At 55.3% G+C, this 19,846-nt stretch overlaps 1 protein-coding gene across 27 annotated transcripts in view; it reads left to right on the top strand.

Annotated features, from left to right (window-relative positions):
• Window positions 1–19,846, top strand: part of CATIP (ciliogenesis associated TTC17 interacting protein) — a 169,192-nt gene that overhangs the window by 72,282 nt on the left and 77,064 nt on the right. For 23 of the 27 annotated variants that reach the window (XM_029605067.1, XM_029605066.1, XM_029605071.1 and 20 more), the window contains 3 exons: window positions 514–588; window positions 7,640–7,714; window positions 8,566–8,661. In XM_029605067.1, coding sequence (XP_029460927.1) covers window positions 514–588; window positions 7,640–7,714; window positions 8,566–8,661 — 246 coding nt within the window. The remainder of the gene's footprint in view (window positions 1–513; window positions 589–7,639; window positions 7,715–8,565; window positions 8,662–19,846) is intronic. The other 4 variants (XM_029605068.1, XM_029605072.1, XM_029605086.1 and 1 more) reach the window with 1 other exon arrangement.

Here is a 19,846-nt window from a genome sequence, read left to right as displayed (position 1 = left end):
ATCTAGAGAGCATTCTGGGGTAACCTGAGAGCATTACCCGTATGTTAAAGGAACACATCATGTAATAATTTCAGAATGCTTTATGCATATTCTTGTAAATAATGTGCATATTGTATATTTGTAAATATTTTGTTGTTTATAGATGAATGAGAATTACTTTGCTATTCCAGTATTGGATCTTCAACATAATGTAATAATGTACATAATGTAATATTGTGCTGTAAATAATGTAAATATTGTGCTGTTCAATTTCTCCCCTTCCATCCCAAGTTTATTTTCCTTGTTTTTTGTAACTTTCCCTCTCCCTTTTTCTGATTCACTGTATTTAAAGTTCAAGGTTCTTATTGAAAATATTGTTTTTTACGTTACGTTATGCTTTACACTCCTTGTTATTTGTAAACCGGGTTGATGTGATGCCTATCATGAAACTCAGTATAACAAAAACAATAAATAAATAAATAAATAAATAAAATAATGTTCTAATTAGCTCCATTTTCCTTTATTTTGCCCAAGGATCTGAGGAGAAAACTCTGACAATGGCTGAGGAGCCCAAACCACCTGAGCCAGAGAAAGTTGGTGAAGATGCTGGTTGGTATCACCAATCTCTGTTCTGTCCTTACAGTCAGCACCTGTTGTTCTAGTACAGAGTGCAAAACAGGACTCTGCCAGGGCACCTCACTCCTGCCCTGCCTCACCTGCTATTCCAGTACTGAGACCCTCACACTCACCTCTGCCAATGCACCTCACTCCTGCCCTGCCTCACCTGCTATTCCAGTACTGAGACCCCCACACTCACCTCTGCCAATGCACCTCACTCCTGCCCTGCCTCACCTGCTATTCCAGTACTGAGAGCCCCACACTCACCTCTGCCAATGCACCTCACTCCTGCCCTGCCTCACCTGCTATTCCAGTACTGAGACCCTCACACTCACCTCTGCCAATGCACCTCACTCCTGCCCTGCCTCACCTGCTATTCCAGTACTGAAACCCCCCACACTCACCTCTGCCAATGCACCTCACTCCTGCCCTGCCTCACCTGCTATTCCAGTACTGAGAGCCCCACACTCACCTCTGCCAATGCACCTCACTCCTGCCCTGCCTCACCTGCTATTCCAGTACTGAGACCCCCCACACTCACCTCTGCCAATGCACCTCACTCCTGCCCTGCCTCACCTGCTATTCCAGTACTGAGAGCCCCAGACTCACCTCTGCCAATGCACCTCACTCCTGCCCTGCCTCACCTGCTATTCCAGTACTGAGACCCTCACACTCACCTCTGCCAATGCACCTCACTCCTGCCCTGCCTCACCTGCTATTCCAGTACTGAGACCCTCACACTCACCTCTGCCAATGCACCTCACTCCTGCCCTGCCTCACCTGCTATTCCAGTACTGAGACCCTCACACTCACCTCTGCCAATGCACCTCACTCCTGCCCTGCCTCACCTGCTATTCCAGTACTGAGACCCTCACACTCACCTCTGCCAATGCACCTCACTCCTGCCCTGCCTCACCTGCTATTCCAGTACTGAGAGCCTCACACTCACCTCTGCCAATGCACCTCACTCCTGCCCTGCCTCACCTGCTATTCCAGTACTGAGACCCTCACACTCACCTCTGCCAATGCACCTCACTCCTGCCCTGCCTCACCTGCTATTCCAGTACTGAGACCCCCCACTCACCTCTGCCAATGCACCTCACTCCTGCCCTGCCTCACCTGCTATTCCAGTACTGAGACCCTCACACTCACCTCTGCCAGGGCACCTCACTCCTGCCCTGCCTCACCTGCTATTCCAGTACTGAGACCCCCACACTCAGCTCTGCCAATGCACCTCACTCCTGCCCCACCTGCTATTCCAGTACTGAGACCCCCACACTCACCTCTCCCAATGCACCTCACTCCTGCCCTGCCTCACCTGCTATTCCAGTACTGAGAGCCCCACACTCACCTCTGCCAATGCACCTCACTCCTGCCCTGCCTCACCTGCTATTCCAGTACTGAGACCCTCACACTCACCTCTGCCAATGCACCTCACTCCTGCCCTGCCTCACCTGCTATTCCAGTACTGAGACCCCCCACTCACCTCTGCCAATGCATCTCACTCCTGCCCTGCCTCACCTGCTATTCCAGTACTGAGACCCTCACACTCACCTCTGCCAGGGCACCTCACTCCTGCCCTGCCTCACCTGCTATTCCAGTACTGAGACCCTCACACTCACCTCTGCCAATGCACCTCACTCCTGCCCTGCCTCACCTGCTATTCCAGTACTGAGACCCCCCACTCACCTCTGCCAATGCACCTCACTCCTGCCCTGCCTCACCTGCTATTCCAGTACTGAGACCCTCACACTCACCTCTGCCAATGCACCTCACTCCTGCCCTGCCTCACCTGCTATTCCAGTACTGAGACCCCCCACTCACCTCTGCCAATGCACCTCACTCCTGCCCTGCCTCACCTGCTATTCCAGTACTGAGACCCTCACACTCACCTCTGCCAATGCACCTCACTCCTGCCCTGCCTCACCTGCTATTCCAGTACTGAGAGCCCCACACTCACCTCTGCCAATGCACCTCACTCCTGCCCTGCCTCACCTGCTATTCCAGTACTGAGACCCTCACACTCACCTCTGCCAATGCACCTCACTCCTGCCCTGCCTCACCTGCTATTCCAGTACTGAGACCCCCCCACTCACCTCTGCCAATGCACCTCACTCCTGCCCTGCCTCACCTGCTATTCCAGTACTGAGACCCTCACACTCACCTCTGCCAGGGCACCTCACTCCTGCCCTGCCTCACCTGCTATTCCAGTACTGAGACCCCCACACTCAGCTCTGCCAATGCACCTCACTCCTGCCCCACCTGCTATTCCAGTACTGAGACCCCCACACTCACCTCTCCCAATGCACCTCACTCCTGCCCTGCCTCACCTGCTATTCCAGTACTGAGAGCCCCACACTCACCTCTGCCAGTGCACCTCACTCCTGCCCTGCCTCACCTGCTATTCCAGTACTGAGACCCCCACACTCACCTCTGCCAGGGCACCTCACTCCTGCCCTGCCTCACCTGCTATTCCAGTACTGAGAGCCCCACACTCACCTCTGCCAATGCACCTCACTCCTGCCCTGCCTCACCTGCTATTCCAGTACTGAGAGCCCCACACTCACCTCTGCCAATGCACCTCACTCCTGCCCTGCCTCACCTGCTATTCCAGTACTGAGAGCCCCACACTCACCTCTGCCAATGCACCTCACTCCTGCCCTGCCTCACCTGCTATTCCAGTACTGAGACCCTCACACTCACCTCTGCCAATGCACCTCACTCCTGCCCTGCCTCACCTGCTATTCCAGTACTGAGAGCCCCACACTCACCTCTGCCAGGGCACCTCACTCCTGCCCTGCCTCACCTGCTATTCCAGTACTGAGACCCCCACACTCACCTCTGCCAATGCACCTCACTCCTGCCCCACCTGCTATTCCAGTACTGAGACCCCCACACTCACCTCTCCCAATGCACCTCACTCCTGCCCTGCCTCACCTGCTGTTCCAGTACTGAGAGCCCCACCCTCACCTCTGCCAATGCACCTCACTCCTGCCCTGCCTCACCTGCTATTCCAGTACTGAGAGCCCCACACTCACCTCTGCCAATGCACCTCACTCCTGCCCTGCCTCACCTGCTATTCCAGTACTGAGACCCCCACACTCACCTCTGCCAATGCACCTCACTCCTGCCCTGCCTCACCTGCTATTCCAGTACTGAGAGCCCCACACTCACCTCTGCCAATGCACCTCACTCCTGCCCTGCCTCACCTGCTATTCCAGTACTGAGAGCCCCACACTCACCTCTGCCAATGCACCTCACTCCTGCCCTGCCTCACCTGCTATTCCAGTACTGAGACCCCCACACTCACCTCTGCCAATGCACCTCACTCCTGCCCTGCCTCACCTGCTATTCCAGTACTGAGACCCTCACACTCACCTCTGCCAATGCACCTCACTCCTGCCCTGCCTCACCTGCTATTCCAGTACTGAGAGCCCCACACTCACCTCTGCCAATGCACCTCACTCCTGCCCTGCCTCACCTGCTATTCCAGTACTGAGAGCCCCCACACTCACCTCTGCCAATGCACCTCACTCCTGCCCTGCCTCACCTGCTATTCCAGTACTGAGAGCCCCACACTCACCTCTGCCAATGCACCTCACTCCTGCCCTGCCTCACCTGCTATTCCAGTACTGAGACCCCCACACTCACCTCTGCCAATGCACCTCACTCCTGCCCTGCCTCAACTGCTATTCCAGTACTGAGACCCTCACACTCACCTCTGCCAATGCACCTCACTCCTGCCCTGCCTCACCTGCTATTCCAGTACTGAGACCCCCACACTCACCTCTGCCAATGCACCTCACTCCTGCCCTGCCTCACCTGCTATTCCAGTACTGAGACCCCCCCACACTCACCTCTGCCAATGCACCTCACTCCTGCCCTGCCTCACCTGCTATTCCAGTACTGAGACCCCCACACTCACCTCTGCCAATGCACCTCACTCCTGCCCTGCCTCACCTGCTATTCCAGTACTGAGACCCTCACACTCACCTCTGCCAATGCACCCTCACTCCTGCCCTGCCTCACCTGCTATTCCAGTACTGAGACCCTCACACTCACCTCTGCCAATGCACCTCACTCCTGCCCTGCCTCACCTGCTATTCCAGTACTGAGAGCCCCACACTCACCTCTGCCAATGCACCTCACTCCTGCCCTGCCTCACCTGCTATTCCAGTACTGAGAGCCCCACACTCACCTCTGCCAATGCACCTCACTCCTGCCCTGCCTCACCTGCTATTCCAGTACTGAGAGCCCCACACTCACCTCTGCCAATGCACCTCACTCCTGCTCTGCCTCACCTGCCATTCCAGTACTGAGACCCTCACACTCACCTCTGCCAATGCACCTCACTCCTGCCCTGCCTCACCTGCTATTCCAGTACTGAGAGCCCCACACTCACCTCTGCCAATGCACCTCACTCCTGCCCTGCCTCACCTGCTATTCCAGTACTGAGAGCCCCACACTCACCTCTGCCAATGCACCTCACTCCTGCCCTGCCTCACCTGCTATTCCAGTACTGAGACCCCTCACACTCACCTCTGCCAATGCACCTCCCTCCTGCCCTGCCTCACCTGCTATTCCAGTACTGAGACCCCCCACACTCACCTCTACCAATGCACCTCACTCCTGCCCTGCCTCACCTGCTATTCCAGTACTGAGAGCCCCACACTCACCTCTGCCAATGCACGTCACTCCTGCCCTGCCTCACCTGCTATTCCAGTACTGAGAGCCCCACACTCACCTCTGCCAATGCCCCTCACTCCTGCCCTGCCTCACCTGCTATTCCAGTACTGAGAGCCCCACACTCACCTCTGCCAATGCACCTCACTCCTGCTCTGCCTCACCTGCCATTCCAGTACTGAGACCCCCACACTCACCTCTGCCAATGCACCTCACTCCTGCCCTGCCTCACCTGCTGTTCCAGTACTGAGACCCCCAGACTCACCTCTGCCAATGCACCTCACTCCTGCCCTGCCTCACCTGCTATTCCAGTACTGAGAGCCCCACACTCACCTCTGCCAATGCACCTCACTCCTGCCCTGCCTCACCTGCTATTCCAGTACTGAGAGCCCCACACTCACCTCTGCCAATGCACCTCACTCCTGCCCTGCCTCACCTGCTGTTCCAGTACTGAGACCCCCACACTCACCTCTGCCAATGCACCTCACTCCTGCCCTGCCTCACCTGCTATTCCAGTACTGAGAGCCCCACACTCACCTCTGCCAATGCACCTCACTCCTGCCCTGCCTCACCTGCTATTCCAGTACTGAGAGCCCCACACTCACCTCTGCCAATGCACCTCACTCCTGCCCTGCCTCACCTGCTATTCCAGTACTGAGACCCTCACACTCACCTCTGCCAATGCACCTCACTCCTGCTCTGCCTCACCTGCCATTCCAGTACTGAGACCCTCACACTCACCTCTGCCAATGCACCTCACTCCTGCCCTGCCTCACCTGCTATTCCAGTACTGAGAGCCCCACACTCACCTCTGCCAATGCACCTCACTCCTGCCCTGCCTCACCTGCTATTCCAGTACTGAGAGCCCCACACTCACCTCTGCCAATGCACCTCACTCCTGCCCTGCCTCACCTGCTATTCCAGTACTGAGACCCCTCACACTCACCTCTGCCAATGCACCTCCCTCCTGCCCTGCCTCACCTGCTATTCCAGTACTGAGACCCCCACACTCACCTCTACCAATGCACCTCACTCCTGCCCTGCCTCACCTGCTATTCCAGTACTGAGAGCCCCACACTCACCTCTGCCAATGCACGTCACTCCTGCCCTGCCTCACCTGCTATTCCAGTACTGAGAGCCCCACACTCACCTCTGCCAATGCACCTCACTCCTGCTCTGCCTCACCTGCCATTCCAGTACTGAGACCCCCACACTCACCTCTGCCAATGCACCTCACTCCTGCCCTGCCTCACCTGCTGTTCCAGTACTGAGACCCCCAGACTCACCTCTGCCAATGCACCTCACTCCTGCCCTGCCTCACCTGCTATTCCAGTACTGAGAGCCCCACACTCACCTCTGCCAATGCACCTCACTCCTGCCCTGCCTCACCTGCTATTCCAGTACTGAGAGCCCCACACTCACCTCTGCCAATGCACCTCACTCCTGCCCTGCCTCACCTGCTGTTCCAGTACTGAGACCCCCACACTCACCTCTGCCAATGCACCTCACTCCTGCCCTGCCTCACCTGCTGTTCCAGTACTGAGACCCTCACACACAGCTCTGCCAATGCACCTCACTCCTGCCCTGCCTCACCTGCTATTCCAGTACTGAGACCCCCACACACAGCTCTGCCAATGCACCTCACTCCTGCCCTGCCTCACCTGCTGTTCCAGTACTGAGACCCTCACACACAGCTCTGCCAATGCACCTCACTCCTGCCCTGCCTCACCTGCTATTCCAGTACTGAGACCCTCACACTCACCTCTGCCAATGCACCTCACTCCTGCCCTGCAGGCCTCTACATGCATTTCTGCTAATGCACCTCATTCCTTCCTTGAATCACCGTCTGGTATTCCAATACTGATACCTTCATACACAGCACTGCTAATGCACCACATTCCTGCCCTGAAGACCTCCTGCTATTCTAATACTGCTATTCTAATAGAGGCACACTCACCTCTGCCAATGCACCTCACTTCTGTACTGCAGTAATCCCCCTGCTATTCCAGTAGTGAGACTCCCGCACACAGCTCTGCTATTGCACCTCACTCCTGCCCTTTAATGAAATGGAGTCCTCAGTCATGAGCACAATCTGGGAATTCAGGGACCGAGAAAAAGAGCAGTGCACCCCCAATCTAGAGAGCATTCTGGGATAACCTGAGAGCATTACCCGTATGTTAAAGAACACATCATGTAATAATTTCAGAATGCTTTATGCATATTCTTGTAAATAATGTGCATATTGTATATTTGTAAATATTATGTTGTTTATAAATGAATGAGAATTACTTTGCTATTCCAGTATTGGATCTTCAACATAATATTCTAATTAGCTCCATTTTCCTTTATTTTGCTCAAGGATCTGAGGAGAAAACTCTGACAGTGGCTGAGGAGACCAAACCACCTGAGCCAGAGAAAGTTGGTGAAGATGCTGGTTGGTATCACCAATCTCTGTTCTGTCCTTACAGTCAGCACCTGTTGTTCTAGTACAGAGTGCAAAACAGGACTCCACCAGGGCACCTCACTCCTGCCCTGCCTCACCTGCTATTCCAGTACTGAGAGCCCCACACTCACCTCTGCCAATGCACCTCACTCCTGCCCTGCCTCACCTGCTGTTCCAGTACTGAGAGCCCCACACTCACCTCTGCCAATGCACCTCACTCCTGCCCTGCCTCACCTGCTATTCCAGTACTGAGAGCCCCACACTCACCTCTGCCAATGCACCTCACTCCTGCCCTGCCTCACCTGCTATTCCAGTACTGAGACCCTCACACCCACCTCTGCCAATGCACCTCACTCCTGCCCTGCCTCACCTGCTATTCCAGTACTGAGAGCCCCACACTCTCCTCTGCCAATGCACCTCACTCCTGCCCTGCCTCACCTGCTATTCCAGTACTGAGAGCCCCACACTCACCTCTGCCAATGCACCTCACTCCTGCCCTGCAGCCCTCCACATGCATTTCTGCTAATGCACCTCATTCCTTCCTTGAATCACCCCCTGGTATTCCAATACTGATACCTTCATACACAGCACCGCTAATGCACCACATTCCTGCCCTGAAGACCTCCTGCTATTCCAATACTGAGACCCCCACGCACAGTGCTGCCAATGCACCTCACTTCTGTACTGCAGTAATCCCCCTGCTATTCTAATAGTGAGACCTCCGCACACAGCTCTGCTATTGCACCTCACTCCTGCCCTGCAGCACCTCCTATTCCACTATTTGGTCTTCAATGTTATCAACACAATGTTCTAATTAACTCTCCTTTTCATTTTCTGCAAAGGATTGGAGGTGAAAGCGCAGACGATGGCCGACAAGCCTGGGCTTCCAGAGCTGGAAAGCTATAGTTTGGATGCTCTGGACCTTCTGTTCAGTTCTGGTTAGTTTCATCCGTTTCTGTTTAATGATTGCAAAGAGGAGTCAGAAGTCTCTCATGGGAAGCAGCCGGGGACGTATGGTTCCTCTCTCATTTAGTAAGGACGATAGGATGGAATGTATGAGCGAAACTCCCACATCTCTGCCAGGGCAGCTCGGGCCTGCCCTCCGCATGTTTGACTTTTATATTACAAACACATTTCCATCCTACAGAATCAGGGACATTTTCAGAAAGGGTAAATCTGTGGACTTTAAATGTTCCTGCTCCTTAACGATGCGCAGGCTTTTACCAAGATAAGAAGGAGAGGTTCCTGGGGGAAAGGAAACAAGGAGCCTGGATTGCGTTTTCAAAACCAGGGTCGAAGCAGGCAGCAATGTCTGGGAGTGCATTTCTCCCAGGGCTCTTAGTTTCCTTTGGAAATTGATGCCAAGTCTGTGGATGCTTCTGAAAGTTACCTACATTATGCACTCGGGTGCGAGGAAGCCTGTGAGCAGAAGGGCAGACAGACATTTCTTCACAGTAGTGCTGGATTGGGTTTCAGTCTGTCTCCCATACTGCTCGTCCTTTTTCATTTTCTTCTCTGTCAGTTGTCTGAGGAGTGCCCCTTGAAAGGAATGCAGGATCACTCTTCCTCCAAGTCTGCAGATTAAAATCTCCCACCAACACCACCTCCCTCCTCATTGGAATCTGCTGGATGTCAATAACTGGATCTCTAGCCTGCTCCTCTGCCTGTGCCGGAGGTCAGTAGGGTACACCGCTGGAAATGGAAGTGCCCTCTCTCTGCCCCTTGCCCCCCTGAACTGCCAATTCTCTAAAATTTTTCATGCTACGCCTCCCGTCCCTTTCTTTCTTCCCTGTTCTTCCTGAATAGATGATAACCTGGTCATGGGACTTATTATACTTCCATCTCTGTGATGATAAGAACAACATCTCCACCATTAGGGCTTCCAAATCTGGAATTGTATTACCTAGACTATAAGCATTTGTGCTTATAGTCTGTATACCCCTATATCTATCTACCTTATCCTCCATGTTGTTTTACAAGTGACTTTGTAAGAGTCACACTGATGTGTTTCTTCACATACTTGACAGCCTGATTCAGTCGCTTTCCAAATGTTGTCCCCTTATCATGTGCGGTCTGGCCTGTTCACATAGGACCATGGTTCTCCCCTCAGACAGATACAGGCTATCACTTTTATAATTTCTTTCACCCTGCCAGCTGATAAAGCAGTCCTAATACCTCTTCTTTCCCTGTACGTACCAGGATCAGTCCAGGACACCTGGGTTGTGACTCCGCACCAGTAGATGGAGACAGACTAAAACTTGTGGGCGGAGCATATATGCCCCTGTGCCAGTCACAGCCCCTCAGTCTTACTCTGTCTCCAGTAGGTGGTGCAGGTCCGGTCACAGCCCTGTCGGGCCTGATTCTGGTTGTTAGTCAGGTTCGCTTTTTGGGTTTTATTTTCTATTAGGCCTATTTGGTTTTTTCTGCAAATTGGGTTTTTCGTTTAATTTGGTTAATTTTAGTCCCGGTTGCCCTGCCTCCCTGGGGAGTTGAGAGGTCCTGAGGGGACTACCCTCCCCAGGTTGAGGCCGCTGCTAGGGTTGAGGACCCGGCTGGACTAGTAGCAGCGTCAGGGGTGACACCGGGGAGCCCGGTTCACTCACCCCTGCAGGACAGAGGGCTTTTCAGTACCAGGGACAGCGTTTTTTTCTGTTAAAAAAAAAAAAAAAAAGTGTTTTGACTTTTGTTTCTGTCGGCTCTCCGTTGCCTGGCGTTGCGCTCCGTCCCGCTCGGGGGGGGGGCGTCGTCGGCAGGGGGGAGGTCGCCGATTTCGCCGCGGTGATTTTTTTCTTTTTCCTCAGCGCCCCTCAGTGTTTTTCGGCGCGTCCTTTGGTTTCCCGCGATTTTCTCGATGCCGCGCGGCTCGCAGTGCAGGGCCTGCGGCTCGGCGCGCACGCGTCTCTCCCGGGACGGCCTTTGCTCGGCCTGCGTCCCGGGAGACGAGGGATCATCGGGGGCACCTCGGGGGACCCGTTCCCGGGTGGCACGATCGCCGTCGCAGGGGGGAGGGGTCCCTGACAGGCCTCCTGATTCTTTCCCGGTTTCCGCGGGAGTGGCGGCCATTTTGTCCACCGGCCGGGTAGTTTCATGCGAAACGGTGGAGGCCTCGGTTTTGCCCCCTGAGCTCTCCCCGCAGCGGGGTGCGGCGGGGGAGGCCCCCTCGGAGGGGCCCCGGTCCCGGGGGACTTCGGAAATCGATTCTTCGGATTCGGGCGAGCTCTCAGAGGATTTGGCGCTTTTGCTGCGCAAGGTGCTCCGATATAGGAGAAGCAAGCGCAGTCGGGGGGACGCCTTGCGCTCTCGGGTCCACCGGTCCCCGCCGAAGAAAAAGCCGGCCAGGAGGACGGCGAAGGTCACCCAGGCCGCGGGTCGGAGCAAGCGGCTTCCGCGAGGGGTGCCGCAGGACTCGGAGTCCAAAGAATCCGCCGAGGCGGACACGGAGGCCTCTGAGGAGCCCCTGCCGGGGGCCGGGAAGGCAGCGTCAGATGGCTCCGCGCAGCTCGCTCCGGGGAAAGGAGCACAGGCCATCGATGGGGATGACCCCAAGGTGGTGCATTTGTTCCGTAGGGAGGAGCTGTCGCCGCTTATCCCGGCCATTCTCCAGGAGCTGGGGATTGATGCCCCTCCGGTGGTGGTCCGCCAGGAGGCAAATATGGATCCTGTCCTGCTCGGGCTCACAGGGCCGGCGGTTGCTTTTCTTTTTCATTTTTCGTCCACGGATATCCTCTTCAAGGAATGGGATACTCCGGAGTTGGGTTTGAAGGTCAGCAAGGCCATAGACAAGCTTTACCCTTTGCCGGAGGACGCGCTGGAGCTCCTCCGGCTCCCAAAAGTGGATTCGGCGGTGTCCGCTGTCACGAAGAGGTCTACCATCCCCGTCACGGGAGCAACAGTCCTCCGGGATATTCAAGACCGGAAGTTGGAGGTTCAACTCAAAAAGATTTTCGAGGTCTCTGCCCTGGGAGTGCGGGCCGCCATGTGCACGAATTTTGCTATGCGGCCTATTCTGCGCTGGGCTCAAGTCCTTCAGGCGAATGCGGGTCTCTCTGCAGAGGATGCTTCTCAAGCAGACAGGTTGGAGGCGGCCGTTGCCTATGGGGCCGATGCGCTCCATGATCTGTTGCGCACCTCAGCTCGCTCCATGGTGGCAGCGGTGTCGGCGCGTCGTCTTCTTTGGCTGCGCAACTGGGCAGCGGATGGCTCTTCCAAGGCTCACCTCGGGGCATTGCCGTTTAAAGGGAAATTGCTATTCGGCAAGGAGTTAGATGATTTGTTGGTTTCCCTGGGTGAGAATCGAGCGTTTAAGCTGCCGGAGGATAGGGTCCGTCCGCGATCTTCCTTCTCAGGCAGAGCCCGGTTCCGGGGGCCCAGGAAGTCCAGACCGCAAAGATCCTCTGGATCCTCATATAGGTCGTCCTCCTCGCGGAACGCTCAGTGGCAGCAGTCCTTTCGGAGCAAGCGTTTTGGCCGGCAAGGTGGGGCTCCGTCGGGTGCGGGGTCCAAGCCTTCACAATGAAGTTCGGCCGGCCCATCCCTCCTCGCGGCTTCGGCACGTTGTCCCAAACGTGGGGGCGCGTCTCTCCTTCTTTCTCGAGGAATGGGCCAGCATGACGACGGATCAGTGGGTCCTCGACGTGATAAGACACGGCTGCGAGTTAGATTTTGCTCGCATCCCAGCGGACAAGTTCCTGGTCTCTCCCTGCCAGGATCCCAAGAAGAAGGCGGCGGTGCTAGACACCATCCAAAGACTAGAAAGCTTGGGAGCCATCTCTCCGGTTCCAGCCGATCAGTACGGCAAGGGCCGTTACTCCATTTACTTCATAGTCCCCAAGAAAGACGGCTCTTTCCGCCCCATTCTGGATCTGAAGGGAGTCAACAGATGCCTTCGGGTTCCTCATTTCAAGATGGAAACCATTCGTTCCGTGATCGCGTCAGTGCGCCCCGGCGAATTCCTGGCGTCCCTAGACCTCACAGAAGCATTCCTTCATGTGGGCATCCATCCAGCGTTTCAGCGGTTCCTGCGGTTTGCATTATGCGCAGGCACTTCCAGTTCCGGGCGCTCCCGTTCGGCCTGGCGACAGCGCCTCGGACATTCACAAAAGTAATGGTGGTCGTGGCGGCGCAGTTGCGGCGGGAAGGCCTGCTGGTTCACCCTTACCTCAACGATTGGCTACTCCGAGCGAAGTCTCAGAGTCTGTGTCAGCAGGCGGTGACCAGGGTGTTACAGCTCTTGCAGTCCCTGGGCTGGGTGGTCAACTACAACAAGAGTCATCTCGAACCTTCTCAGTCCTTGGAGTATCTTGGAGCCCTTTTCGACACGAAGCGAGGCAAAGTGATTCTCTCTCAGGAACGGATATGCAAACTGCAGTCTCAGGTGCTACGTCTTCTGTCGCTACACCGGCCACGAGTCTGCGTTTACCTGACGGTTCTGGGGTCTATGGCGTCCACTCTGGCGTTAGTCCCTTGGGCGTTCGCTCATCTACAACCGCTGCAGTCCTCATTGCTTTCCCGCTGGAAACCGGTTTCCGAGGTTTTTTTATCTACCTCTCCCTCTCGAGGGTCAGGCGCGAGCCAGCCTGAGCTGGTGGCTGGATTCCAAGCATCTCTCCTGTGGAGTATCCCTTCTGGTGCCCGACTGGTTGGTGGTGACCACGGATGCCAGTCTTTCCGGCTGGGGGGCAGTGTGCCAAGGGAAGTCGGTTCAGGGTCTGTGGTCAGAGTCGCAGACCCGGTGGTCTATCAACCGGCTGGAGACCAGAGCGGTCCGTCTGGCGCTGCATGCTTTTCTACCCCTAGTACACGGACAGGCGGTCCGGGTATTGTCGGACAACGCTACCACCGTGGCTTACATCAATCGCCAGGGCGGGACAAGAAGTCCTCTAGTGGCGGAGGAGGCGCAGCTCTTGATGCTCTGGGCAGAGCGGCATCTCAGCCATCTCGCTGCGTCCCACATTGCAGGAGTCGACAACGTCCAGGCGGATTTTCTCAGCCGTCACCGTCTGGATCCCGGAGAGTGGGAGCTGGCGGACGAGGCGTTTCTTTTCATCTGCAAGACTTGGGGGAACGCCCCACATGGATCTGATGGCCACGTGGCACAGCGCAAAGGCTCCGAGATTTTACAGTCGACGTCGCGAAAGGGGCGCAGAGGGAGTCGACGCGTTGGTGCTTCCCTGGCCTATGGATGTGCTTCTGTATGTGTTCCCACCGTGGCCCATGATCGGCAAGATTCTGCGGCGCATAGAATTGCACCCGTCCAACGTGATCATGGTGGCGCCGGCCCCGTCTGTTTGGAGGATGCGGATCACTTCTGTCTCGCGGCATGGCTTTTGAGAGGTACCGGTTGAAAAGAAAAGGCTACTCGGATGCGGTCGTTACTACGTTGCTGAGATCCCGAAAACAGTCTACTTCCCTGGCTTATGTTCGGGTCTGGGTAGTTTTTGAGGAATGGTGCGCGGAGCGGGGTCTGAATCCCACTTCCGCTTCTATTTCTGATATTTTGGCGTTTCTCCAGGCGGGGCTCGCCAAAGGTTTAGCGTGCAATTCCCTTCGGGTCCAAGTGGCGGCGCTTGGTTGTTTGCGAGGTAAGGTCCGGAGAGTCTCTCTGGCTCTCCACCCAGATATCTCCCGCTTTCTTAGGGGAGCTAAGCACCTCCGTCCTCCGTTGCGGCCCCCTTGCCCGTCTTGGAACCTCAACTGGGTACTCTCAGCCGTATGCTCAGCGCCGTTTGAGCCCCTGAAACGTTCTACGCTCAAGGATCTCACGTTGAAGACCGTATTCCTGGTGGCGATTGCATCGGCCCGTCGTGTTTCAGAATTACAGGCGTTGTCCTATAGGGAGCCCTTCTTGCGCATCTCCAATTCGGGGGTTTCCTTGCGGACGGTTCCCTCCTTCCTTCCTAAGGTTGTGTCGTCGTTCCATTTGAATCAGTCGATTGAACTTCCCGCTTTCATGGTTGGGGACTCTTCGGACCCGAAAACGAAAGACTTGAGAAAACTAGATGTGCGGAGGTCCCTTCTTCGCTATCTAGAGGTTACTAATCCGTTTCGGGTGACGGATCATCTGTTTGTGTTGACTTCGGGTCCAAAGAAAGGTGCTGCGGCGTCCCGCACGACAATTGCCCGTTGGCTCAAGAAAGCCATTGGTTCTGCGTATCTTCTGCGTGGAAAATCGCCGCCGGTGGGTCTTCGGGCTCATTCGACGCAGTCTCACGCTGCGTCTTGGGCGGAATCTTCTCAGGTGTCGCCTCAAGAGCTTTGCAGGGCGGCTACCTGGAAGTCGTTGCATACCTTCATTACACATTACCGGTTGGATGTTCAGGCTACTGAAGCTGGGGGTTTTGGAGAGAGGGTACTCCGAGCGGGACTCTCTGCTTCCCACCCTCGGTAAGTTAGCTCTGGTACATCCCAGGTGTCCTGGACTGATCCTGGTACGTACAGGGAAAGGAAAATTAGTTTCTTACCTGATAATTTTCGTTCCTGTAGTACCAAGGATCAGTCCAGGATCCCGCCCACAGTGCTGCGCTATAGTAATGGAGAGTCCGCTCTTTATTGTTTCTTTCACTACGCTGACCCTTGTTGATTCGCTCTCCCGGTTTGGGAGTCTGGTTCCTGTAGGGGTGTTGGATTTCTTTCGTTTCCCTACCAAGTTTGTATGGTTAGTTATGGTTGCCTTTTGGCTTTTGTCTACTTTGACATTACGTATGACTGAGGGGCTGTGACTGGCACAGGGGCATATATGCTCCGCCCACAAGTTTTAGTCTGTCTCCATCTACTGGTGCGGAGTCACAACCCAGGTATCCTGGACTGATCCTTGGTACTACAGGAACGAAAATTATCAGGTAAGAAACTAATTTTCCTTTACACCAGCTCTTGAGTCATACATTGAAATTCCTGGTGTAGCAGGAATAGCCTAGTGGTTAGAGCAGGGGCTGTGAAGCAGAGAAGCTGCTAACACTCTCTTTTGCCTCAGATACAAACTTGACTGTAAACCCTCTGTTATGAACGCACCCAGGGAACTCTGGGAAGGGCATGGAGGCGCGAACGCTTGCTTCTGAGAGAGTGTGAGCTCTTGGGCTCCGAGGTGGCTCAGGGAGGAGCCCAAAGACACACCCCAAGGCAGGTGAGCAAGAACATAGGAGGAGGACGAAGTGGGTCAACCCTCTGTTGAACCAACACGTACTAGAGATGACAGAGGGCTGGAAACTCTGAGGCAAGGTACCAGAGTAAGAGATTCCAGACCCGAGAGAGTCAAAGAGTCAGGGTACATAGGAAAACTAGGACTCCTGGAACTTGGACGAGAAGAGGACTCCTGGACTGGACGAGACAAGACTTTTGAAGACGTGGAGACTTGGACAAGACGATAATCTTGAAGACTTGAACGAGGAGAGACACTCGAAGACTTGAACGAGGGGATGCACTCAAAGACTTGGACAAGATGAGACTCTTGGAGACTTGGGAGAGTGCTGTCCCTCAGGGCGCCCTACACAGCCCAGGGTGGTCTGGTCACGGAACACCCTGTCCCGCTGCGCGCTCTACACAACCTGGAAGGCTGGTCGTGGACCACGCGGAGAGCGGGACGAGCACAGGACGGAAAAGAGGGTGTGGGCAGCACTTGAGAGAAGTCCAACCGGAGATGATTCCGGTCACCTGAAGACTGACACCGGGGACACCAGACACTTCTACGAAGGATGACTGGAAGAGAAATCCGGGGGCCGGCAAGGCTGCTGGCGGATACTTCAGGAACGAGAGATAGAAGAAGGTATTCAAGAGGGGAAGCTTCAAGCGCAGGTCACCTGGACATCTGGACACCTGGACATCTGGATCTCAGAACGAGAAGACAACTGGACATCAGGGTCTCTGAACATCTGGGACGCTGGACACAGGAAGAGTGGACTACTGGATGAGTAGAGATCAGAAGGTCGTAGAGAAGAGAACGACGGACATCAGGACGAAGGACACCTGGACATCTGGATAGCTGAACAGAGGACATCTGGACTTCTGGGTGACAGGAACATCTGAGACATCTAGATACGGACGAGGAACCCCGAGGCTACGGAAGGGAAGCCAAGGGCTGGAAAATACCATGAAGATGATCTGATGAGGGATGGAACCTGGAGCATCGGACAGACATCAGGAAGAAGAAGTCACGGCACACGAACTCTTCCAGACGGGAGCAGCAAGATGGACCATGATGGATGCGGTGTAACTCTATGGAGAGTGAAACTCTGAGGATGGATTATGGAGCAGTCATAACTCCATCCAAAGGCACTGCAGGACTGAAGCAGGGCCTTTATATAGGGCAAGACCAGGAAGAGCCCTGAAGACGTCATCAGGAGGGAACAGGAGGACTTCCTGTCTATGGCCCTTTAAAAATAGGAGAGCGGCACGTGGCCCGCCCCTAGAGAGAGCTTTGGAGACAGGTAGGTGGAGCCGAGGCCTACAGCAGCGTCCTGCCGTGTTGGTGAGGAAGAGGTAGGTCGGAGGTGGCTCCTGCCGCCGAAGAGGAGCTGCACCGGGGTGTCCCAAGCCCCGAAGAAGAGGAGAGCAGCTGCGGCTCCTAGCCATGAAGGGGAACACCGGCAGCAGCGTTCAAGCCGCGGAGGAGGGAGGAATCCCCACAAAGGGATTCTCCCGAAGGAGAAGACAGCAGCGCGGCTCCAGCAGCACAGGAGACGAGCGCAACTGGCCGCGAAGAAGGAGAGAAGCGCGACTTGGCAGCAGTCCAGGCTGCGGAGAGGGCTGCAGCATGCCTGCTGCTTGAAAAAAGGTGAGGGCCTGTCTGTGGGATGGGGTCCGTGGACAGGGGCATAACAGTACCCCCTCTGAAGCACTCCCCAAAGCCTGTTCCCTGTACGTACCCGGATCAGTCCAGACTCCTAGGTTTGGCCCCCCCTCTAGCAGATGGAGACAGAAGTTTAACAACAAACTCCGCCTTAACTGGGCTGGTGCCACCTACAGTCTGGCAGTATTCTTCTCCATCTCCAGCAGGTGGAAGACGGGCCAAACCTACAGTCTGAGTTAGGGCCTAGCGTAGTTAGTCAGGGTTAGGCAAATTAAAAAAAAAAAAAAAAGAGATAAAGTAAAAGAAATAAAGCAGGAACAGAGACTGACCGCAGTGTGTTCCTGCAGGTCAAGGTCTCCCACCTCCCAGGGGATTGTGAGGTCTTGAGGGGACCATCCTCCCTGGTTTCAGAGGCGGTGGGTGTTGGGGGTTGAGGATCTGTTATCCAGCACATACCGCTACTGGGGGTGACACCAGCGAGCCTGGCTCACTCCCCCCTGTAGGTTCAGGACCCAGAGGCGCCGGACAGGTACTTTTACAAAAATAAAGTGTCATTTTTTTGTTTTTGCGCCATTTGGCTCCGTGAGCCGCTCCGATCGCGAGGGGTTTTTTTTTTAGGCCATCTCGCCGCGTTTTCAGGTGCGGGGGTTAATTTTTCGTCCCTACCATGCCGCGTCGGGCTGCGTGTCGGGCCTGTGCCTGTCGAGGGAAAATTTGTACACCGTGTGTGTCTTCGGCGGCGAAGGTGCCTTGGCGGCTCCGAAGGGAATCCTGATTTGGGTCCAGTCCATTATGGGCGCAGTTGGGCAGCTACCGGAGGCGATCCCTGCCCCGTTCCTGGACAGCACAGGAACGGGCGCCATTTTGAATGCCTCAGGGTCAGCGACCCTGCCTCCGGGCGCCATTTTGTCTCCATCCCAGGCGGCGCCAGCATTGCAGAGGGAGGAAGTTTTTCCTCCCCGTTTGTCCCCGCAGCGCGGAGTCCCTGAGGGGGACAGGTCTGCAGTTGGAGGCAAGCCACAGACTGACCCGGATGTTACAGGGACGGGAGATGATTCTTCATCGTAGTCTTCTTTTTCTTCTGATTTCGTGCTCCTTATGCATAAGGCATTTAGGACCTGCAAGGCAGCAAAGAAGAGACCTACTTTGGGGGATTCACAGCCCGGTCCAGCGCCTGAAGCCCTTGAGAGCACAGGTGGTTGACACAGATTCCTCCCCTTCAGAGTCAGATGACTAGGAAGAGCTGGAGGGGACCTCTCAGCCCCCGAGGGGAGTGGAGGGAGAAGCAGGGCAGCAACAAGCAGGGCTGAAGGGAGCCCATGGGGCGGACAGGGATGATCCAAAGGTAGTCCGTCTTTTTCGCAGGGATGAGCTAGGACCGCTTATCCCGGCTATCCTGGGGAAACTAGGTATTCAGCTTCCGCAGGAGGAGTCTCGCCTGGGCGCTACAGACCCTGTGGTATTGGGGCTCCAGGGCCCTCCTACCGCTTTCCCTTTTCATTTCTCAGCCACGGACTTACGTTTTAAGGAGTGGGACACTCTGGATTTGGGACTGAAGGTGGCGAAGGCCATGGATAAGCTTTATCCCGTACCTGAGGAGGCTTTGGAACTTTTGAGGGTTCCGAAGGTGGATTCAGCCATGACGGCAGTCACTAAGAAGACCACCATTCCGGTCACCGGGGGCACGGCCCTGAAGGACCTGCAGGATTGTAAGCTGGAATTCCAACTTAAAAGGATATTTGAAGTCTCCGCCCTAGGGATTCGGGCGGCGATATGTAGTAATTTTTCGTTGCGAGCAGGTCTTCGTTGGGTTCAACAGCTCCTGGCCAGCGAGTCCTTATCCCAGAAAGAAGCCCTAGAGGCGGGTCATCTGGAGGCGGTCATTGCCTACAGTGTGGATGCCTTTCATGACTTACCTCACACATCGGCCAGAACCATGGGGTCAGCGGTATCCGATCGGTGTCTCTTGTGGCTTCGGAACTGGGCTGCGGACGTCTCGTCGAAGGCCCAGCTAGGTTCCTTGCCATTTAAAGATAAACTTCTTATCGGCAAGGAGCTGGAGGACCTCGTTCAGTCCTTGGGTGAGAACAAAGGGCATCACCTTTCGGAGGATAAGCTGAAGTCGAGAGGGTCTTTCACTTCCAGGTCTCGGTTTCAAGGAGGTCGCCGGACCCGGACATCCAGAGGTTCGGGTTCTTCCTTTCATCACAATGCCAATAGAAAACAGTCCTACACTCCATCCTTTCGGGGGAGGAGGTTTGGTAGACCCGGATCCAGACAGGGGGCACCGAGTGGGAAGGCCTCACAATGATGGGCCGCCGGCTCATTCCTCGGTCCCAGTC

Source organism: Rhinatrema bivittatum, chromosome 6, assembly GCF_901001135.1.
Source record: "Rhinatrema bivittatum chromosome 6, aRhiBiv1.1, whole genome shotgun sequence".
Taxonomy (NCBI): Eukaryota; Metazoa; Chordata; class Amphibia; order Gymnophiona; family Rhinatrematidae; genus Rhinatrema; species Rhinatrema bivittatum.
Note: the sequence above shows the minus strand (reverse complement) of the source record. Positions and strands in the feature narration are given on the sequence as shown.